We start from the raw sequence: 20,896 nt of genomic DNA, 5'->3' as shown, positions 1-20,896 counted from the left end.
CAGAACCTATCGGTACAGAAAATTGTAGAATAAAACAATAAATATGCAGCTCAGAAAAATGTTATTCTCAGCCAAACAGTCGAAATTTTGGGTGCTGATAGAAGGCCTGCTTGTATCAGGGTATGCTAAATACGCCAACAGTAGGATGTACTGGTCAGCAGATAAAGATGTTCCCAAGCTTTTAGCCAACAGCATCCGCTGTAATAGATTTGAAAATATTTTTCACTACTTGCATTTCAATGAAGACAACATTGATCCGAATGATAGACAGTACAAGCTGAGACCTATCATCGATATACTCAGAGAAAATTTCAGGAGCCATGGTGGACTTGAAGAGCACTTGTCAATAGATTGAAGTATGATTACATACAATGGGAAACATTATGCTAAGCAATAAATAAGAGGTAAGGCCAATCAAGATTTCGATTCAAGAACTGGCACTTAGTTCTTCATCTAGTTAAATAGTGTCCTTCAAAATTTATACAGGGACGGAAGAAAAGATGAACAGTTTGACTTAGGAGGTGATACAGTTATCTCACTAATAAAATCAGCTGATGTATCCCACCCCACACAAAGGATTCAAGCTATACTTTGATAACTATTTCGTAACAATACAACTGCTCAAACGCCTGACTGATGATGGTTACTGTGCTATGGGAACTACTCAAAAAGACTGTACTGAGAAATGCCCTCTCAAACACAGCAGAAATTAAGAAAATATCAAGTGGAACCAGCGATTTCTGTTCTTCGGGTGAAATACTTGCTGTCAGATGGAAAGATAACAATGTTGTTACCATAGCAGCAAACATACATACATTATCATTATAGACTGTTATGCCTTTCAGCGTTCAGTCTGCAAGCCTCTGAGAATTTACTAAACGTCGCCACAATCCTCGATTTGCAACTAGTGTTGTGGCCTCATTTAGTTCTATACCTCTTATCTTTAAATAGTTAGAAACAGAGTCTAACCATCGTCGTCTTGGTCTCCCTCTACTCCTCTTACCCTCCATAACAGAGTCCATTATTCTCCTAGGTAACCTATCCTCCTCCATTCGCCTCACATGACCCCACCACTGAAGCCGGTTTATGCGTACAGCTTCAACCATCGAGTTCATTCCTAAATTAGCCTTTATCGCCTCATTCTGAGTTCCCTCCTGCCATTGTTCCCACCTGTTTGTACCAGCAATCATTCTTGCTACTTTCATGTCTGTTACTTCTAACTTATGAATAAGATAACCTGAGTCCACCCAGCTTTCGCTCCCGTAAAGCAAAGTTGGTCTGAAAACAGACCGATGTACAGATAGTTACGTCTGCGAGCTGACTTCCTTCTTACAGAATACTGCTGATCGCAACTGCGAGCTCACTGCATTAGCTTTACTACAACTTGATTCAATCTCACTTACTATATTACCATCCTGAGAAAACACACAACCTAAATACTTGAAATTATCGACCTGTTCTAGCTTTGTATCACCAATCTGACATTCAATTCTGTTGAATTTCTTACCTAGTGACATCAATTTAGTCTTCAAGAGGCTAATTTTCAAACCATGGTGAAAAAAAAAAGAAGAGACGGATCCTGCTCTAGATGCTTTAAAGAAAAGGAAGGAAAGTCGACAATCAAGCAGCCTACACATTTTGTCTCCTATAGTAAAGGAATGGAGGGTGGCAGAGATCTAATAGATCAGTTAGTGGCAACATAAAAAAAAAAAAAGGTACTGGCCAATCTTTATTTACTTAATGGACATTTGTTTTGTAATGCATAGCTGATAATACTTAGTCTTGCTGGATGACGATAAATCGCAAAATCTCCTGAAGTATCGAAGTTGCATTAGTTTATGCATTAGTTTACTGAAGACACATGGAACTGTTTCTAGAAGGGGAAAACAACCGTGTGATCCCAACATAGATTTTCGCTTTGACGGAAGGAAACACTGGATTATTTCTGCGAGCACGGAAAAAAAATGCAGCAGTGTTCAGGTAAAGCAAAATTTATGCGCGACAGATGTGACTGTAGGTTTGCACCCTAAATGTTTCAAGGCCTACCATTCATACCAGAAAAACAATGGTGGCATAATGCCTCATGCAGTTTCCTTGAACTCTATAGGGTGATGTAGAGTATTATGTGAAGTGTAATAGAAGTACAGAATTTTGAGCAAAAAAACTACGCTGTATCAATATTTTAGCATGTTTCTTGTATGTGAGTATATCTGATATTCTGACAAAATCAACAATAAACTCGTCGTGCTGTACTGGTTTTTTATTGCTGAATCTTCTCTTTCTCATCGGGTTATCCTTGTATGTGATCTGATTTTTTTTTAGATCGCACCTCTCTACCGAAGTACGCAATATTCCAGGTTCTATGCATTAAAGATAATTAATATACTTACAAATGGTTAGAAAAACACAAAAGAAATTAACTAAAATGTCACCAAGAAACTTCATGCACTAATGGATTTTAATATGACTCCTGCCTTCAGAGGTGTTCCATCCCAATGGAAGGGATCTAACAAAAACGTTAAACATGGCAGATGAACAATATTATATAACTGCCAACCAGAAATTGGCGACTTTCAGAAAGTCAGGTGTTACATTCATAAGATCTTCTGTAGGTTCTGTGCGTATAGCAATGTGTTGCTGCAGGTGGATACTTCGAGAACTACTTAGAGGCATGTTCATCTACAACTGACCATAAGGAGCTGGAGTAAGTGCGATGTTTACATGCATTTATTCTATCATTTTGTAGTGCTGTCTTTAGATTATTACTTTTTAATGCCATAACGTTCTGGCACGACTATGTGCTTACTGTTGGGTGTATTAATAGATACTGTAATACAGAGCTTTCTTTCATGATTTAGCAAAATTGATTTCAAAAGATGGTGGATCTTAGCAGTAAATTGCAACAAGTAACTCTATTTAAATATTTCAATTAATACAAAATAACTTCCACTCACTCACTCCATAGGCTTCTGAGGGACGTGAAGTTCCCGTGCCGATCTCAATCCTCTTCCATCCTTTTTGATCTTGAGCCTGCTCTTCCCAGTTATCAATCTGGAGGGTCCAGCATACCTTATTGTTCTCCTTCTTCCAGGTGCTTCAGGGTCTTCCTGAGGTCTTTTCCCATTAAGAGATCCCTTGTATAGCTCTACTGGTGCTCTGTTATCCTGCATCCTCAGTACATGTCCAGCCCAGCACAGTCTGTTGGATTCTATCACACCCATTATAGTGTGTTGTTGAGAGATGGTGTGAATCTCATAATTAGATCTTTTCTGCCAGCTCTCAGAGAGAGGATCAAACCATGGGCCAAATATTTTTCTATAAACTTTATTCTCAAAGATTTGCAACTGCTGCTGCTCTGTCTCGGAACCATACAGAAGTACTGGTGAAATGATTGTATTGTAGATAATCATTTTTGCATTCCTTGTTAAAAACTTGGAGCCTACTACAGGGCTCATAAAGTAAAATGTTTTATTTTCATTCTTAACTCTAGCTTTGTGTTCCTGTTGCCTTCAGTTTTGCTCATCGATTAATACACCAAGGAATTTAAACTCCTCTACTCTTTTAAATATATATTTCCCAATCTTTAAAGGCAATCTGTCAACCTCCTCATTATTCGGTCTCTGTACAACCATGTAATGTGTCTTTTTTTATTTACCCGCAGGCCAATTTTTGCTGCCATTTTCCTCTAGTTCCACAAATAACTGCCTAATTTCTAATTCATTGCGGCCAATAAGAACATTATCATCCACATATGCAAGGACTTTATGTTGTCTCCCCAATATGATGCAAGCAGGTACAAGAACTAATTTCCTGATAATCTTCTCCAGTGCAATGTTGAATAGAAGAGGAGATAGTGCATTCCCTTGTTTCAGACCATCTTTATTCTGGAAGGAATTTGATTTTCTGCCCTTGAGCAAAACACAGTACCATCCATACACAGTTTGCATATGTTAAATTAATTTTATGGGAAAGCCAAACTCCAACATGATGTTCCACAGCCCTTCTCTATGGATTGAATCATACGCCTTGAAGAAATCTATAAACAGATAATGAACCAACTCCTTGTGTTCCCTCACCTTATCATTAATAGTCTTAATTGCAAATATGTTGTCTGTAGTAGATCTGTTACTAAGAAAACCATTCTGATAGTCCCCACTCACTTTCAGCAAATGGTTTTAAACGCTATAGAAGTATAAAAGAGAATTTTGTAGGCAGTGTTTACAAGAGATACACCACGATATTTTGAAGTTCTTCCTTATCCCCTCCTTTATGAATTGGGACAATAAGTGATTCCTGCCATTCTTTTGGAATAACATCATCGTGCCATATCCTTAGAAGGATCTTATGTATATATTTATGTAATCTTTCTCCACCATATTTAATAAGCTCAGTAGGAATGTTGTCACTACCTGAAGCTTTATTGTTTTTTAAATGTATAATACTTTGTAATACCTCTTGATATGATGGCTCTGGTATTTGTTCTTCTGATCAGGAACTAGAAGATTTACCAATACAGGTTTCTGGATCAGCACAATTTAGCAAGGAATCGAAGTATTGCTTACAGTAATTTAATAATTTGTCCCGATCAGCAATTAAATTTCCAGACTTACCTATCATAACACTTGATCTTGGTTGAAATCCTTTTTCAATTGTGTTGACAGTTCCATACATCTTGTGGATGTTCCTGTTTCTGTAATCATCTTGGATTGATTCTATTTGTTGTCTCAGGCAGACATTTTTCTTTCTACAAATTAATTTACTACATTCTTCCTGTTTTTCTCTGTATAGTTCCTCGAAACCGCCTGATGCCATTTTTTGATGGATGCAGTATTTTTCTATCCGTTTCTTGGCACAGGCAAGAGCAAAGTGTAGCTTCCAACGAAGTCCCACTCTCATCCATGGCTGTGACAATATGGAAGTTGCTGGGGTATGGGTGATGCTGAGTAAAGACATTTGGAGCACAACTAGAGTCTGAGGGTTGTGAAAGGTGTTGCTCATAGGATCAGTCGTGCTGCAGTAGCACCTTCTGGTCCGGTGAGGAAAGCAATGGCAAACTACCTCACTCCTCATCTTGCTTAGTACGCCTCATTTGGTCTCTGCCATTGGTTTTTGCGGTTTGCCTTTAACTTCATAGCCTTTGGTGTTGCTATTTGAGGATCCAACCAGCCTCTGGGCTGATGACCTGACAGACAGTTCCTCAACTTCTACATCCTTATTAGACTGCAGCTACTTTACGAAACATTTTTAATTTTTTACAAACAGGTTAACAATTACAAACAAATTATTATACCAATGTTATATCTGTGAAGTAAACTGCAGTAGACCATCTTTTTTGAAGCACACTAGTAAACACACTATTTTAAACAATAATGATAGGTCAAATAATATATCATATTTCAATACAGAAATGTATTTACAGAAACATGTCACAAGTTCACAAGATTATACTTTCCGGAGCATTGAGTCAATTGATACTATGATTTTAACCAAGGAGATTCTAATCATTTTTTATGTTTAGACAAACACCTACATTGACATCCTCTTTTTACGACTTGTAAAAACAATCAGGATCCTGATTTTTCACCATACAGGTTTGAGTTTGAGGCTGATGATGCCCTTAATGTGGACAAAACATGTCCCTTAACATTTTATAATAATATTTGATTATTTAAAAAGATCTCTTTGTATTGAATAGGTGGATATTAAAAAAAATAACACTTGCAACATACTTTGTATTTAGACAAGGTTGTCGATGCATCTCAACCCACAATGACAACTTATATCTGGTCATTTCTACATTGCCCCGTCATACAGCCAGTGCCAGAAAATCTTAAAAGAGCAACAGGAGTTAAGGTATCCGATAGGAAACAGGTTATGCATAAGGAATCTATTACCCACATGACCTTCCGTTTGCCCATAATCACATCAATTGGCAACGCCACCACTAGAGAGCTATGTTGTTCATAGATGGGTTGCGATGTCCCCTGACTCCACAAGTGATGGGTGCATACATGTATGGAGAGGCCCTGGTGAGTGTTACACAGAAAGTGGACAGATTTGGAAAAGGTTCTAATGGTGCAAAGTGGAAATAGCATTGACAGCCATACAGATCTTGTCACTGTCCATGGCCGCCTTAGAGCCAGGGAGTACATCAACCAGATCTTGTTACTCTATGTGGGGGGTGCTGCATATACTGTAATGTTGGCCCTGAATTCCTTCTCAGGCACGAGAATGCTGGGGTGCATGTGGCAGGGAACACCACAGACATCTTGAGAAGGCTTCACATTCAAGTGATGGAATGGTCCGCGGAGAGTCCCGACCTTAATCCCTTTGAGCATATGTGGGACATGCTTGATGTGTTGGTCATCCTGTTGCACCACAGACTCCCCAGGAACTCTCACAGGCTCTCATTGTAGAATGGGAACGGGTACTGCAGAGTGACTTCCATAAACTTGAACGAAGTATGCCACGTAGGCGTCAGGCTGTGATAAATGCTTACAGAGGGCATACACAATACTAAAGCTCTCAAATTCGGAAGAAAACTGAAGTAGATGATTGGGTATTCCTACTTAGTTTTTTTACAATGTACACTGTATGGACATTTAAGTTTGTTTTGTAAACGTGAATGAGAATCAAACGATGTTTTGTGGTGTAATTTATCTGTAAAGAATACATATATATCTCGTAGCATTGCTAGTTGCCAATTATTGTTCTATACAGTATGGCATACAATCAATAAAACATGTTCTGGTAATCATTTTGGACGGTATACATTCCATAACTAAAGATTAATAGATTAACAGTCACTATAATGGAAAGGCTGTTAGCCTACTTTCGCTTTGCTTGATTTCTCACTACCTTCAATCAATGACAAAGAACTATACTCAAAGCAACAGGACATTCTCAACATGTTTCATTTAAACCAAGGTCATATGCTTTTCCTAATTAACAAAAATCTAACCTGAATAAAACAGGAAAACTAAGAAGAAGCAAAGAATAATAATTCTATGCAGTATTTAATGTGTCTTTCACTGATGATGCTTACTGGAGACACTGTAGTGAAAATAAAGAGAGGTGAAAGTCAAGTGATGCTACAGGTTAAGGGAAGGAAGAAAGCACCGCGGTTAGCAACTAAAGGATAGAAGGAAAGGGGTAGCTAAGTCAAACCAAAATTGGCTCTGGGCTCTAGAATGAATTTGCAATCCAGGAATCTCTCTATTAAGATACAAAGTGAAACATTCTTTGGCAATAACTTACCTTAGGAACAGCACATAGACAAATTATTTTTTTGGCCTCTGGGTCAATGCTGAAGAACATAGCAGCAGTCTCAGGAGAAAGTGCTTTTACCTGCTTCAGAGCACCATCCAAGGCCTAGAAAAAGAACTCAAAATTAGAGTCATGTATCAGTGGAATGTGGAAGTAAGTTACAGGAAAATTACTTTCTACCAAACACACATTTAATATGCTATCACATCATATTAAGCTGAATTCAGTTGTGGACTATAATAAGCACATAGATGGAGTTGATCTAAATATCTTCCTTCATTGCATATATCTTGTAAAGAAAGAGAAAAATGGTACATCAAATATTACTACTGCACCCTTGAAAATTGGTTATTGGTTTGTATGGAAAGAATATTTTATTACTGGGGTGGAACAATGCATAAAATTATCATCCAGGAAGGTGATTTCAACTCTGCACTGTCTGCTAGCCCGCAGTAAAACAGGTTTTCCCCGTGCCGTGTAAGCGAGTCTGGGGTTTTTTTTTGTGCCTTGTTGAAGACACCAGATGGGTAGCACGTGGACAGGAACTCTACCAGATTAAAAGCGATCAATACTTTGAGATTTTGACGTCATGATATTTAACCAATTGAATCGCAAGGTTAGCCCGATCGCTAAATCTCAGCCAATAAAATTCAATTAACAAACACACCTACGTCTTGAAGAAATAAATACCCATGTACCTGGGGAAATCTTTCTCATTTGCATTCTGCTCATTCGCTCAGTTGCTCAGTTGTCTACGGGAATAATTGTTCGAGCACATGTGTTATTGGAAACGGCGTATCCGACGTGGAACATTACCAGCATTCATTTGATGAAAGACGATAATTTTTCTGCTTCTGAGGAAATTTTGTGACACAGAAATATCGGAAACGCAGCAGTTCAGATTTCCTTAACTTTATAAATCTGAAGAAAATTTTTTTTAAGTAGGTAAAAACTGTGCCATCTTGAAGAATCGAGTGTGTGTTGGGAACTATTTCTTTTAGTTTCAGCTTTCACCAGAAGACGGAAGATCCCTAGCAATCCTGAAATATTTCGGAAGAATGGAACTTCAGCATTACGACGGAGTTTGTAATTGTCCTAAGTCCTCGCCTGCTGCAGCCATGTATAATTAAAATGTGAGGCATAATTCAGCCCGGGAGAGAATAATATCGGAGATGGAGTTTGGTTAAATATTCACTGATCATCAATCGAGTCCAGAAGCCAAGTCTACTACAGCTAAGATTTTAAATTATACTTTTCTCTATTTTCTGTTGTAATAATTATGTAGACGTAGTCCTTGCTTGAATATTTGAAATCATTTCTAATAGTCTTTGTAGTTAGGAATTTCACTCTTCTTTCACTGGTGTTGGTAGATTTGATGTGTGTGAGAGTGTATTTGGGACCTATAATTTGTTCTATTTGAGTGAGTGCTTCGTGACATGTTCTCACTGTCCCATGATAAGTCGAGGAAAGTGTTAAAAATATTTGACCCACGCGATAATAGTTATTAATTTATAAAATAATGATGGAATAATTTGTGAATTATTTGGGACAGAATATCAACGTGCTCTGTGAATTTAGGATTTTTCCTTGATGTTTTGTGGTTTACCATAGATTCGAGATAGAATAGAGTCATCTATGATTTCATTAAACCATAGCCTGCGATGACGCGACCGCGCGCGTATTATAATAATAATAATAATAATAATAATAATAATAATAATAATAATAATAATTGGCATTATTACGGTCTAATAGAATGTTTAAAGGTCATGAGTGTAATTATTACTGTGCTTATAAGTGATTAATGTGTGCTATATTGAAGTAGATGTTGGCCTGGAATATTGGTCGTGGTTTGAATGTCCACAAATTTTGCATTTACTGTTATTGGTATTTTGAGACTTGTAAATGGATCTTAAGATAGGATTTTATTTGTGTGTCCATTACACGAGTCAGTTAAGGAAGAGAGTGTGTCTTTGAACATAATTTCTTCTTATGCAGCACATGTTGATCGATAATTTGAGATAATAAGAGATTAAAAATAAAGTAGTCGTGACTCATAGACGGTATGCGCGAATGTTTATTTATCTATGACTGTAGGCAGTTCTATGGAATTTTGAGTGATGATTTCTACTGTAAAATTATCCTGGAACATCGTTGTGGAATCTATTTCATTGGAAAAGTGATAATCCTGTCACAATCACACGTCAGACGATCGTAATGTAGCCCTTGTCTGATATTGTCATCGGGAGAAACTCTCATATTTCGAATAAAATTTAAAATTAAAAATCAAGAGATAGGGTTCGATAAATCTATTTGATAATATTACCGTGGACCAAAGCTTGAATGTGAGATGGATGAATGACTGATTTTGTTTGTAATTGTGATTTTCATGGTTATATTTCGTCATGATATGTGTACGCTGAGCGCGTAAAGTTTCGATTTTTGTTGTTGTTTTGTGGCGAGCATATTTGGCTCAATTATGAATCTTTAAGTAATTTTATGACGGAATAAGATAGATTAGGATCTTTGCTTCGAGGGAAAATACTTAAGCAAGGATCGCGTCAATGAACTAAGCTCACATAATGTAAAATGTTTGACTCTACAATGCGAGAATTTTAAGTCTTTATTGTGAGTTGTGCACAACACTAGGTCAATTGACATAAAAATAAGAATCTAATGAGTTGGATATTGGATTTCAAAATAATGTTATTATATAATTTGAAGCTTAAATAATTAATTAGAATAATATTTAATTAATAGAAATGATTTATTTGATTTTTCGTGTGAGGTAAAAATTTGACTCACGGTAAAATGAATCGCAGAGTATTGTTAATTTAAATAATAATTTAAAAAGAAAATAATTCAGATTTTTGATATTTTGAGATAGGATTTTCTCAAATAATAATTTATTTAATTTCCTAATACGATTTATTAAGACTTAGTTTCGTATCTTTGCAGAATGCAATTTAATGAAGAACTGTGGGTGAATTCCAGCAGGGAAGAGCTAAATATTTTTATTTCAAGATTTTGAAAATATTTATAGAATCTGGAAAGTGCTAATATTTTATTTAATAAATGTTAAAACCCATTTCTTTTTAGTGTTTTCATTTGTCGTCAGTCCTTAGATTGTCCCTGTCCCCTATAATTTAGCGTTGCCTGTAAGCGAACGTTCCGCCTCTGGGACTTTTGCTTACCGGCTGGGCTGCCCGGCAAAACGGGGGCACTACTGCAGTTAGCTTGCATTCAGCAGATGGTGGGGTTCAATCCCACCCTTGGCAGCCCCGAAGATGGTTTTCCATGGTTCCCCATTTCCACACCGGACAAATGCTGGGGCTGTATCTTAATTAAGGCAACTGCTACCACCTTTCTCATCCTTCTGTTGCAGAAAACCTTTGATGTGCTAGTGCGATGTTAAACCAGTAGCAAACGAAAAAGGTTTCTACTAAAAATTCTATGATAATCTGGAGGAGGAACTCCCTACAATCCAAAAGATATACAGTAAAACCTGCCTTAACGGACACCTCTCACTGGCGGACACCCCTCATTGGCAGACAATTTTCTAGGTCCGTAATTAAATACCATGTTGTGTATGAGCAATTTACCCCTCTTTTACGGACGCCCTTTATAACGGACGCGAACACACCACAGCCACGAGAAACTCTAATTAAACCTCTCCTAACGGACACTTTCTTTTTAAAAAAATATTGTATTTGTGCTCTGTACAGTATGTATTCGCTTACTTTTTTTCACAAGTTGGTACTTCCAAGAATTGCAGATATCGTAACTTTTGGTCCAGGCTGTACACATTCTTGGAAGGCAACACTAAGCTACGCTATCACTTCTGGACGTTGTGTGATCTGACATGCTCGACAATGCTAGAATTCGTACCTTCACTGTCAGGTTACTTTTCATTGACTCGTGGGCTTTTGATGTGTTCAGTTTGATGTTAGTAAGTTGGTGTAAACATGGCTCCGAGGAAGTTTTTAACTCTAAAAGAAAAGGTAGGCATAATAGACTATCATAAACATGAGAAGTGTGGTGTGCGTAAACTCTTCGAAGTGTTCAAGATTGGAAAGACACAGGCAGCTGAGCAAGAGGAACTAGTGAAAGAATGGCATTTAAATGGCAACGAACAGTGCATTAAACTGTTTCAAAGTGGTAGTGGAGCTCTCATTGACAAGGCAAAGCTAGAGTGGTTCGCTAAAATAAGAAGTCAGAATGTCCCTGTGTCAAAACCAATGATACAAGCAAAAGCGTTAGAATTCGTGGCAGAATTAGGTATTAGAGATTTCAAGGCCTCGAATGGCTGGCTAGAGACTCCCTCCCTGTCCGACCACGCAAATCTCTCGCAACCAACAACACATAAACTTAACGCCCCACCTACCCCCTCCCCTCCACCACACCCTCCTCCGCCAATCTCACACTGATAAAATACTAGAAGCACAAGGGTCACTCATTCAACGCTACCATAGAACCGATCAACACCATAACAGTCAAAGAAATAAATGAACCTACACACAACATTGTTTTTCTTCAACTAACCTTTCCATAATTGATTTACATCTTTACAGACGAAAGAGTAAGTGTTTTATACATTTTCCATATTTTTCTTTTTTTAAACCCACATTCTCTTCAAAAATACCTTTCCTAAGCATTCACTCTCCTCTTGTTGCAGACTTCACACAAAAAAACTCTATCAACGTCGATATACCTTCAACTTTCGCTCCTTCAAGCACGATAAATGCGTCTATAGACAGGCGAATACTTTTTCCTTGCTCCCATAACTACTTAAAGAAGACTGTTATCTTATTGTAACACATTCGACTTTCACTCCTTCAGCCAGTTAAATAAGACTATAGGCAGCTGAACAGCCACTTAAGAAGACTGTTGTCTTATCTTAACATACGTAATTAACATCTTTAACAATCTATCAGCTTTACTTTTTCTTATCCTCCAACAGGAATATTCAAGGAAACACATTTCTGTTTCATTATAAAGCTGTTTATTGCTCTACCCCCAACAGGTTTTTGGATAATCGTGTGAACTTATGACATGCAGCTTGATACTACGATTTTAACCAAGGACATTCTAATAATTTTTATGTTTAGACAAACACCTACATTGATATCCTCTTTTTACGACTTGTAAGAACAATCAGGATCCTGATTTTTCACCATACAGGTTTGAGTTTGAAGCTGATGATGCCCTTAATATGGGCGAAACATGTCCCTTAACATTTTATAATAATATTTAATTTCAAAAAAAAAAAAAAGATGGATATTAAAAAACTAACACTTGTATACTTTGTGTTTCAAAGGAAATCATCGTACTGGTGGATGAGTTGCAAAAGAACGTCTTATGGTCTCGTTATGTGCAAGTATGAGTGGAGAATGGGAGAAACCCCTTGTGATAGGAAAAGCTGCAAAATCAAGGTGTTTTAAGAATATGGACGTTACGAAGTTTGGCACTGAATGGAAAGCGAATAGGAAAGCATGGGTGACCAGAGAAATAATGACAGAGTGGTTCGGCCAATTGGACGGAAAAATGATATGCCAGGAGCAAAAAGTGTTATTATTCCTCGATAATGCAGCATCGCATCCGGATACAATTAAGTTGCAAAATGTGAAGATCGCCTTTTCCCCAGGAAATGTAACATGAGTTTCTCAGTCGCTTGACCAAGGAGTGATCCAGAACTTCAAGGTTATGTACAGACAGTTAGTGATGAAGCACATAATATCAGAACTTAACGAGAATGAAGTAACCCTTCAAACACTGATAAAGGGACTGAATGTTCTCCAAGCAATTTTGTGGATAACCAATGCATGGAAAAACATTATAGCCTCAACAATTCGTAACTGCTTTCTGAAAGATGGGTTTCCCGCTAGTGGTGGACATCCCGAAATAGAATCGGATACTCTTCCTGACAGCATGGAAACAACACAACAGTTGATTAATGCAGCAGGTTACAGTGTACAAGTGAACACCTATATCAAAATTGATTCAGATATTCCAACAGAGTGTGAGAGTGGAGACACGAAAACGATTCTTCAGTCAATCCAAGGGAAGAAGGACAAAAATGAAGATTCTGACGAAAGCGGGAATGAAGGTGATGCTAATGATGACTTTGAAGAAAATATGGAAATTAATGTGCTGCCAATAACCTCGTACAGTGTGGCCCTTGGCTTTGTTAAGCGACTGAAAGAGTTCTATTATAAACAAAACAATGAAAAAGGTGTAAATTTGACCCAGGATTTAACTGCACATAGTGAAAATATTACTGCTATACCAAAATGGATAAAACAAACAAACATTAAGGATTTTTTTTTTCAAGTGCTAATATACTGTACTGTGCTAGAGATTGCTACATCTACATATTGATTTAAGTTTCAAAAACTCGTATGTCGTTCTTAATTTTAACATGGTGAACGGTAATAGTGTACAGTGTGCTCAATAGAGGTTTCCATAGAAGCGTTTTTGTCTCTAATACAGTACATCGCAGCTGCAGCAGGCCATTTACAACTTTCTCATGTGAGTACAATGCACTATAGTGTACAATACTGTATACAGTATATAATTAAAGGTACATTTGCAACAATTGTTAACACATACTATACATGGGTTATTGTGTTCCAACTTCTATTTAATGGTACCGGTTTCATAACCTCTCTCGAGCGGTTACCCCTTCATAACGGACATTTTTTTCGGTCCCGCAGGTGTCCGTTATAGAGTGGTTTTACTGTACAGTAGAAGTTTGTTATAGCGAGAATTCATGGCGCCGAAAAATTTACTCGCTATAGCAGATTATCGTTATGTTCCACTTTTCGTAAAAGTCGGAAAATGCCCAAACACATTAAAAATGGTATGAAACGGCAATCAGTTTGTTCATTTCTGCAATTTCCATACTACGACTTACACGTTAGTTACTTTTCTCATTCCGAGAGTACGTGAACGTGTATGTTCAATATCATTCTGAAAAACTGAAGTAGTATCACTCCAGTTGGTTCCTTGGCAAATGTTTCAGTTTTCTTATTCAAACAGTATCGCCTAACCTAACTTAACCTTATATGTACGAGGGTCGAGTCATAAGTCATGGCAACTATCTTTTTTCTCGTGAACAGGAGATAACACGGAAAATCTAAGATGTGCATTTGGAAATATAGGGCGTGTACTTATACACAGTGCCTCAAGACAAATTCTGATTGCAGGAGATTCTCTTAGGAATGTGACAGAACACAGGTCATTCGTAATCATTGTTTTATTATGGTACAGACAGCAAATACACAAGACTATGCACAAAGGACAGGTCTCCACTGGTTACAGACCTTCGAAATAATCACCCAAGGTGTCCACTGTGCGTTGCCAGCAATGGGGCAGGCGTTAAATACCATTCGCTGCATGTGTATTGCTAATGTGCGACACGTCTCTCCGAAATGCTGTTATGATGTCCTCTTTGTTAGCACACCATTGTCCACGTAATGGCTTCGTGACTTAGGGGATTAGATCATAGTCACATGGGCTCAGATCAGGCAAATAAGGCAGGAGTGGAAGAATATCCTATTCCCATCGCTGTGACGCTCTCACTCTGACACTGAACTTTTTTTTTTGCTAGGGGCTTTACGTCGCACTGACACAGATAGGTCTTATGGCGACGATGGGATAGGAAAGGCCTAGGAGTTGGAAGGAAGCGGCCGTGGCCTTAATTAAGGTACAGCCCCAGCATTTGCCTGGTGTGAAAATGGGAAACCACACACTGAACTTGAGGGCATGCTTAGACCCACACTGTTGTTTACATACACCATCTAGTGGCATCATACGCAAGTACATACCGTACGTTTCCAAATGCTTATCTTAGATTTTCTGTGTTTCCTGTTCGCGAGAAAAAAAATAGTGCCATGACTTATGACTCGACCTACGCATAATGAAAACATATTTCAAGCATCAGTAGAGTAATTATGACCATTCCGCTATCTTGGGAATAGCCTTTCCGAAATTTAACCAGACGCGAGAAAATACAGTGACACCTCGTTAGTGAGTTCCTCATTAAGACAATTTCTTGCTTAGCACATCGTAAATTCAAAATTCCGATTCATGTCGTATGAAATCTATAAAAAATAGTTCACTTATCGTGTCACAAATTTTCACTATTACCGCTTAGTACAATCACATTTTTTCCAGCCCTGGATTGTTTTTAGAAAGGAACGTGATTTTCAACACTGATCAGAGCCCTCACCACAGGAGGAAGGTCAGGGAAAGTTGTGCGAAAATGGCCTTGAATTCTTGAACTTTACAAAGTAAATTACACCATTGGGAAACAAGCCGTTAGCCTCAGGAGAGTTCAATTTTTCTCAATGGTTTTCATCGATATTGCTAAATAACCAGTAAGCCTGTTTGTGCTTGTACTTTGCAGTCTGTTCAGAAGTTAGAAATCTATTCTATGTTGAGTGATACAGTGAAGGGTTGTTGTAAATGAAATCACTTATTGATGAAGACAAAATTAAAATCCAGGAAGTGGGACGTTTGTTGAAGGTCCCACCTTCGAATTTCGACTTGAGTCGAGTCTATCAAAAAGTACTGACGCATTCAAGATGATTGTAGAAATTATTCTCTCTCACATGGCCGGGTTTAACCTCCAAATAATTCAAGGTCGAGGACTGTGAACAGAAAACAATGTTTAATAACCCACTGCTCCGAAATATAAGGCTTCAGGTAACATTTTAGAAAGAGTATGATCTGCAATAATGCGCTGATAATTTTATGGACCCCAGTGCAATGTATATTTGTTGTCTGGTGTTTTACACACCTTTTAATACACCGTTGTTATTTAATAAGCCCTACTGGAGAAGGTTTTCGTATTAGTTTTCTCGTCTTTTTTCGCCTTTTAATACTCTAATCTATCTTTAGAAATGATGGATACCCTATATCTTTCAATGTATTCATACAGACACTACGTAAAATGCACGCATGTCAGAAAAAAGAAACGAAGTGTTAACATACCATATCCCTGTTGGATAGTTTTTATTTCGTGTAGTCAATAGTACGTTTTCTTGCTTAACACATTCCCTTTCCTTGTCCCCTACAGAAATATCCTTAGCGAGGTTTTAATGAATAAACTGAACTCCGAAATCAGTCATCCACTCTGCGCCACATTTTGATGTGTATCACATTCTTACTTAATTTCAGTACATAGCATTAAAATTAAGCAATCATTTACTTCATAATTTATTTATAACAAGTTAACTACTGCTATTGACCACATTATTTATGCGCATATTATAGAAACATGATCTTATTCATTTCGAATTATGTTTACAGAACACCAGTTGACAAGTATTACTAATTGACTCTGACATTGCCTTTGAGTTGGAATGTTTAACAAGAGAGCTCGCTAGAGCACATAATGAGAAAACGATACTGAAGATGATCGATCGCATTCAATATAATCGGTGGAGTGCACAAGTATCGATACCAGAAGACAGAACACACGCTTAATCGCTCGTAATAATGGATGCATTAGTGATAGGCTTCTCTCTGTAACTGAAGAAAAATACACAGTTTAATACAGAAACAATAGCGGACTTCTGCTGTAATCTGAAATTTAGAGTGGAATTTGTTCCAAGTACTGCTTATTGGACATTTCAGTGCTTTTGAGAGAAAATTTCAAGGGCTTCCACTCCAATGGCAAAAAACTACTGCACCTTAAAGAAGACACTTCCCAAAGAGAATCTCACCTACTCAGGCTGACTTGACTCGACTAACTAAATGATGTGTAGCAAGCCAGAAGTAAAAAATTTGAACAGTAGTAGTGTTTTGGTGTTTGAGATGTTTCACACTAAATTCAACTATGAAGACTAACCCGAGGTTCTGGAATGTGTATTTCCTTTTTTCAATGAAATCCAAGTAAATATACCAAACCTAAGTGGTTTTAAAGTTAGTGCTGCATGGTCCTAAGAAAATATAAATATCCAGCCTAGAACTCTTCCCACAGCACAGAAACTGGGCACACATACCATGCCAAACATTTCATACCTTAGAATTCGACAGAGCATGAAGTTCAGCAACTAAGAAAGGCTGATTGGGACTTGCAAGTGCTAGAGCCTTAGCATCTTCTGCCACAGTACTGGATACAGCAGCTTTGCTCATGCGATCCTTGTCATCCAACTGCTTCTTCATGCCTTTCAGTCTTGTTCTCATTTCCTCCTGGAAGAGTATATTAAAATTACATAGTCAAAATGAACTGAATCAAAATAACAACTGAAAAGCTTTAAATGTAATATTCTAATATTAAATAAAAACGTTCAACTCAAAATCATGTGTGTGTTGGAATAAACTACCATAGAATATTTAAGTTATATACAAATACAAAGTGATTAAGTTATGGTGATAAAGAAGGTGAGTAATTTCCTAGTAGCCAAAATACAATGCTACCTTCATTAAGGGCAATTTCACTAGAAAGTGGAAATGCATATGAAATTTTAAAATGCATGCAATCTCTCTGTAAAATATACTGAATTGTAGATGAAAGTGTGTAGTTTCATGTTCACAAGTGAGATTAATCAAGTTGTAATTATTTTTCTCATGAAAATTTTCGTGTCACTAGTTGCCAGTTTCCTCATTGTAAACAGATGTGTAGTTTATAAGGTATTAAAGGAGAATTAACAGTTTTGTTCATATTCTTTAGACATTAAAAGGACCAGAAAAGACTTCTTTTCATTGCAAAATATATATTTTTAATTATGACATTTCAACAAAATGTTCCATAGAAAATAATTATGTTACCAAGATATGTTTTATCACCTTATTACTCTAACAAGAGAAGTAAAAATAATGAACTAAAGGATTTTCTAATTAAATGTATGGATTCCTAAAGAACAAGTGATCATTCTATGAAACGACAGTAAGTGTAATAGATGGACAAGGCAATTTGATCACTGAAGCTCCTGCCATCAAGAAGATGGACAATGTTCTTTCAGAACCTACTGAATGTGGAATGGGATGAATATGAATACAATAAGGAATATGTGACACTGATAGACAATCCACATTATGAGAGTAACCAAACTCTGTCATAAGTAGGAAAATACTACATATGATGAGATACGGGAAATCCCCAGGAGTGGATGTAGTATGTGGGTGTCACCCATGAGGGTGCCCTGGATCAGGCCAAATGGAGAAAGATGTGCCGATAAGCAGGACCTGCCACAGTTCGGAAATAATACTAGGAAGAAGAAGGATGAAATAAGTTTGCTTGTTGCTTGTTTTAAGGGGCCTAACATCGAAGGTCATCGGCCCTGATATAAGTTTAGAAATAATTCGAACTGCTGGGAACTTTGGAATATATTGCTGAAGTAGAGTGCTTAAGGCAGCCTGGAGACTGAAGAAAATCCCAGGAGATTGGGAAAAAGGAGTTACTGTTTCTATTTAAAAAAAAAAGAAAAAGAACTGAAGAGATTGTGGAAACTACAGAGGAATTAACTTCTAACTCTGCATGTAATGAAAGTTCCCAAAATAATTCTAGAAAAAAAATTAAGGCTACTGGTGGAAACCTAACAGGATGAGGCCTTTCCCAATGAGGGAAATTATTAGTATTTATTGCTATTTGCTTTTACGTCACACCGACACAGATATGTCTTATGGCGACGATGGGATAGGAAAGGCCTAGGAATTGGAAGGAAGCGGCCGCGGCCTTAATTAAAGTACAGCCCCGGCATTTGCCTGGTGTGAAAATGGGAAACCACGGAAAACCATCTTCAGGGCTGCCGACAGTGGGGCTCGAACCCACGATCTCCCGATTACTGGATACTGGCCGCAATGAGGGAAATAGATTCCCCCCATCCCACATTAGGAACTGCTAGGCGAGCAATAATTCCATTGTGGAGATTCTCTCCTTTATGCAGTATTCAGATTGTACCTCTACTAATGGCCTTCTGATAAATTCACTAGCATACACCCCAGCATAAGTGGATAGGGCCTGACACATTCCACTATGATGAGTCTAGTGTCAGGCCTAAGATAAAATGCTGGTTTTGTACAGCAAATGTCTGAAAAGCCTTGCATCTAACTTTTTAATGCTCAATAGGTGGGAAAAACTCTTTAATTCCCTCAATGGGAACTTAGACTTTCCATTAGAAGATGAAGGAAGAGGAAGAGGTGGTCCCACATAAATTGATCCAGGTGATATATACAGCAACTGCATCTCTGAAGTATGGACCAAAGTAGGAGAAACAGAAGAATTCAAAGTGAAAATGGGGCTGAGATAAGGGAGTGTATTATCACATCTCTTATTTGCTATCATAATGGATGAAATACTCAAGGAAATCAAGGAAATCAGGAAGAGGATTGGGGCAGGAACACTAAAAGAATGGTTATTTGCTGATGACATTGTGCTCTTAGGTGAAAGTGAAGAGGGGTTCAAGAACAGATTAACATATGGAATGAAGTGATTGAATGTAAATTAACAAGGAAAAGAGCAACTGTTGTTTTTACTAGGGATCAACAAATGGAGGAGGGGGTGCAACAGATCAGGTGGAACCAGTAGAGGCAGTAAGGACTTTTTTAGTACCTTGGGAGTATGATATCGGAAGATGGAAGAATGATATGGGAGATAAGCAGAAGAGTGCAGTCACCTGGTCGGCTTTACTAGTGTTAGGACTGTTATGGAGAAAGAAAATATCATAATGCAAGGAAATTGTGTACAAGAACTACTTTCTACCAATCTTAATGTATGGAACTGCAATGTTGGAAACGATGAAAGCAGAGGAATGTTAGGTGAGATGAAATTCCTAAGAAGTATGTTGGCCAAGACAAGACAGGACTGAATACGAAATACTTAAATACAAGAAACACTAGGTGTATGTGGAGTGGGAGAGAGAGAGAGAGTATAATAAATGAGGCTCAGGTAGTATGGACACGTGAAAATAGGAAGAACGAGGATCTCAAAGTCGATGCTTGAACTGGGGGTTTAAAGGAAGAGACCTAGAAGTCGACCCAGGAAATTATGGAAAGAACAAACTGAACAAAACCTAAGGCAGAGACTAGCAAACTTATCTTTGATGAAGAATGATGGAAAGACAGAGATGGTGATCAATGATCCACAACCCAATCAAACAACAAATTGGTTAAGGGGAACGATGATGATGATAACAAGACAAATCATCATCATCATCAATGTCCCACTCCATCGCCCGGGTGTGGTTAACAAGCCTTCTCCACTCCTTTCTGTCCTTCCACTTTTCCTGCTCCATTACTTCCGCTGCATCCAATCCAGCTTCTCTAATGTCCTTCCAAATCTGATCCATCCACCTTCTTCTCGGTCTTCCAACCGGTCTCTTTACCTTAACTTCCCTTTCCAATTCCCTTCTTGCAACCCATTCCTTTCCCATTCTTTTTACATGTCCAAACCATCTAAGTCTTGCTTTCTGCGTTTTCGGTAATACTAGTTCTATATTTAGCTCTTCTCTGATTTTAATATGTTGAATCCAATCTCTCTTCTTCTCTTTTTAACATATGTTCTTAAAAATTACATTTTTTCTACTACTTGGATCATACTATCCTGTCTTTTATTAGTTACCAGCGTTTCTAGTCCGTATATTACAATTGGTATGAAACACTGTTTATATAATGTTAATTTTGT

At 37.6% G+C, this 20,896-nt stretch overlaps 1 protein-coding gene across 1 annotated transcript in view; it reads right to left on the bottom strand.

Annotated features, from left to right (window-relative positions):
- Positions 1-20,896, bottom strand: part of AlaRS (alanine--tRNA ligase, cytoplasmic) — a 449,485-nt gene that overhangs the window by 5,183 nt on the left and 423,406 nt on the right. The window contains exons 17-18 of the mRNA XM_067150816.2: positions 17,293-17,463; positions 7,258-7,371 (exon numbers count right to left, since the gene is read on the bottom strand). Of these exons, the coding sequence (XP_067006917.2) occupies positions 7,258-7,371; positions 17,293-17,463 (285 nt within the window). The remainder of the gene's footprint in view (positions 1-7,257; positions 7,372-17,292; positions 17,464-20,896) is intronic.

The sequence above is a fragment of the Anabrus simplex genome, chromosome 7 (genome assembly GCF_040414725.1).
Source record: "Anabrus simplex isolate iqAnaSimp1 chromosome 7, ASM4041472v1, whole genome shotgun sequence".
NCBI lineage: Eukaryota > Metazoa > Arthropoda > Insecta > Orthoptera > Tettigoniidae > Anabrus > Anabrus simplex.
Note: the sequence above shows the minus strand (reverse complement) of the source record. Positions and strands in the feature narration are given on the sequence as shown.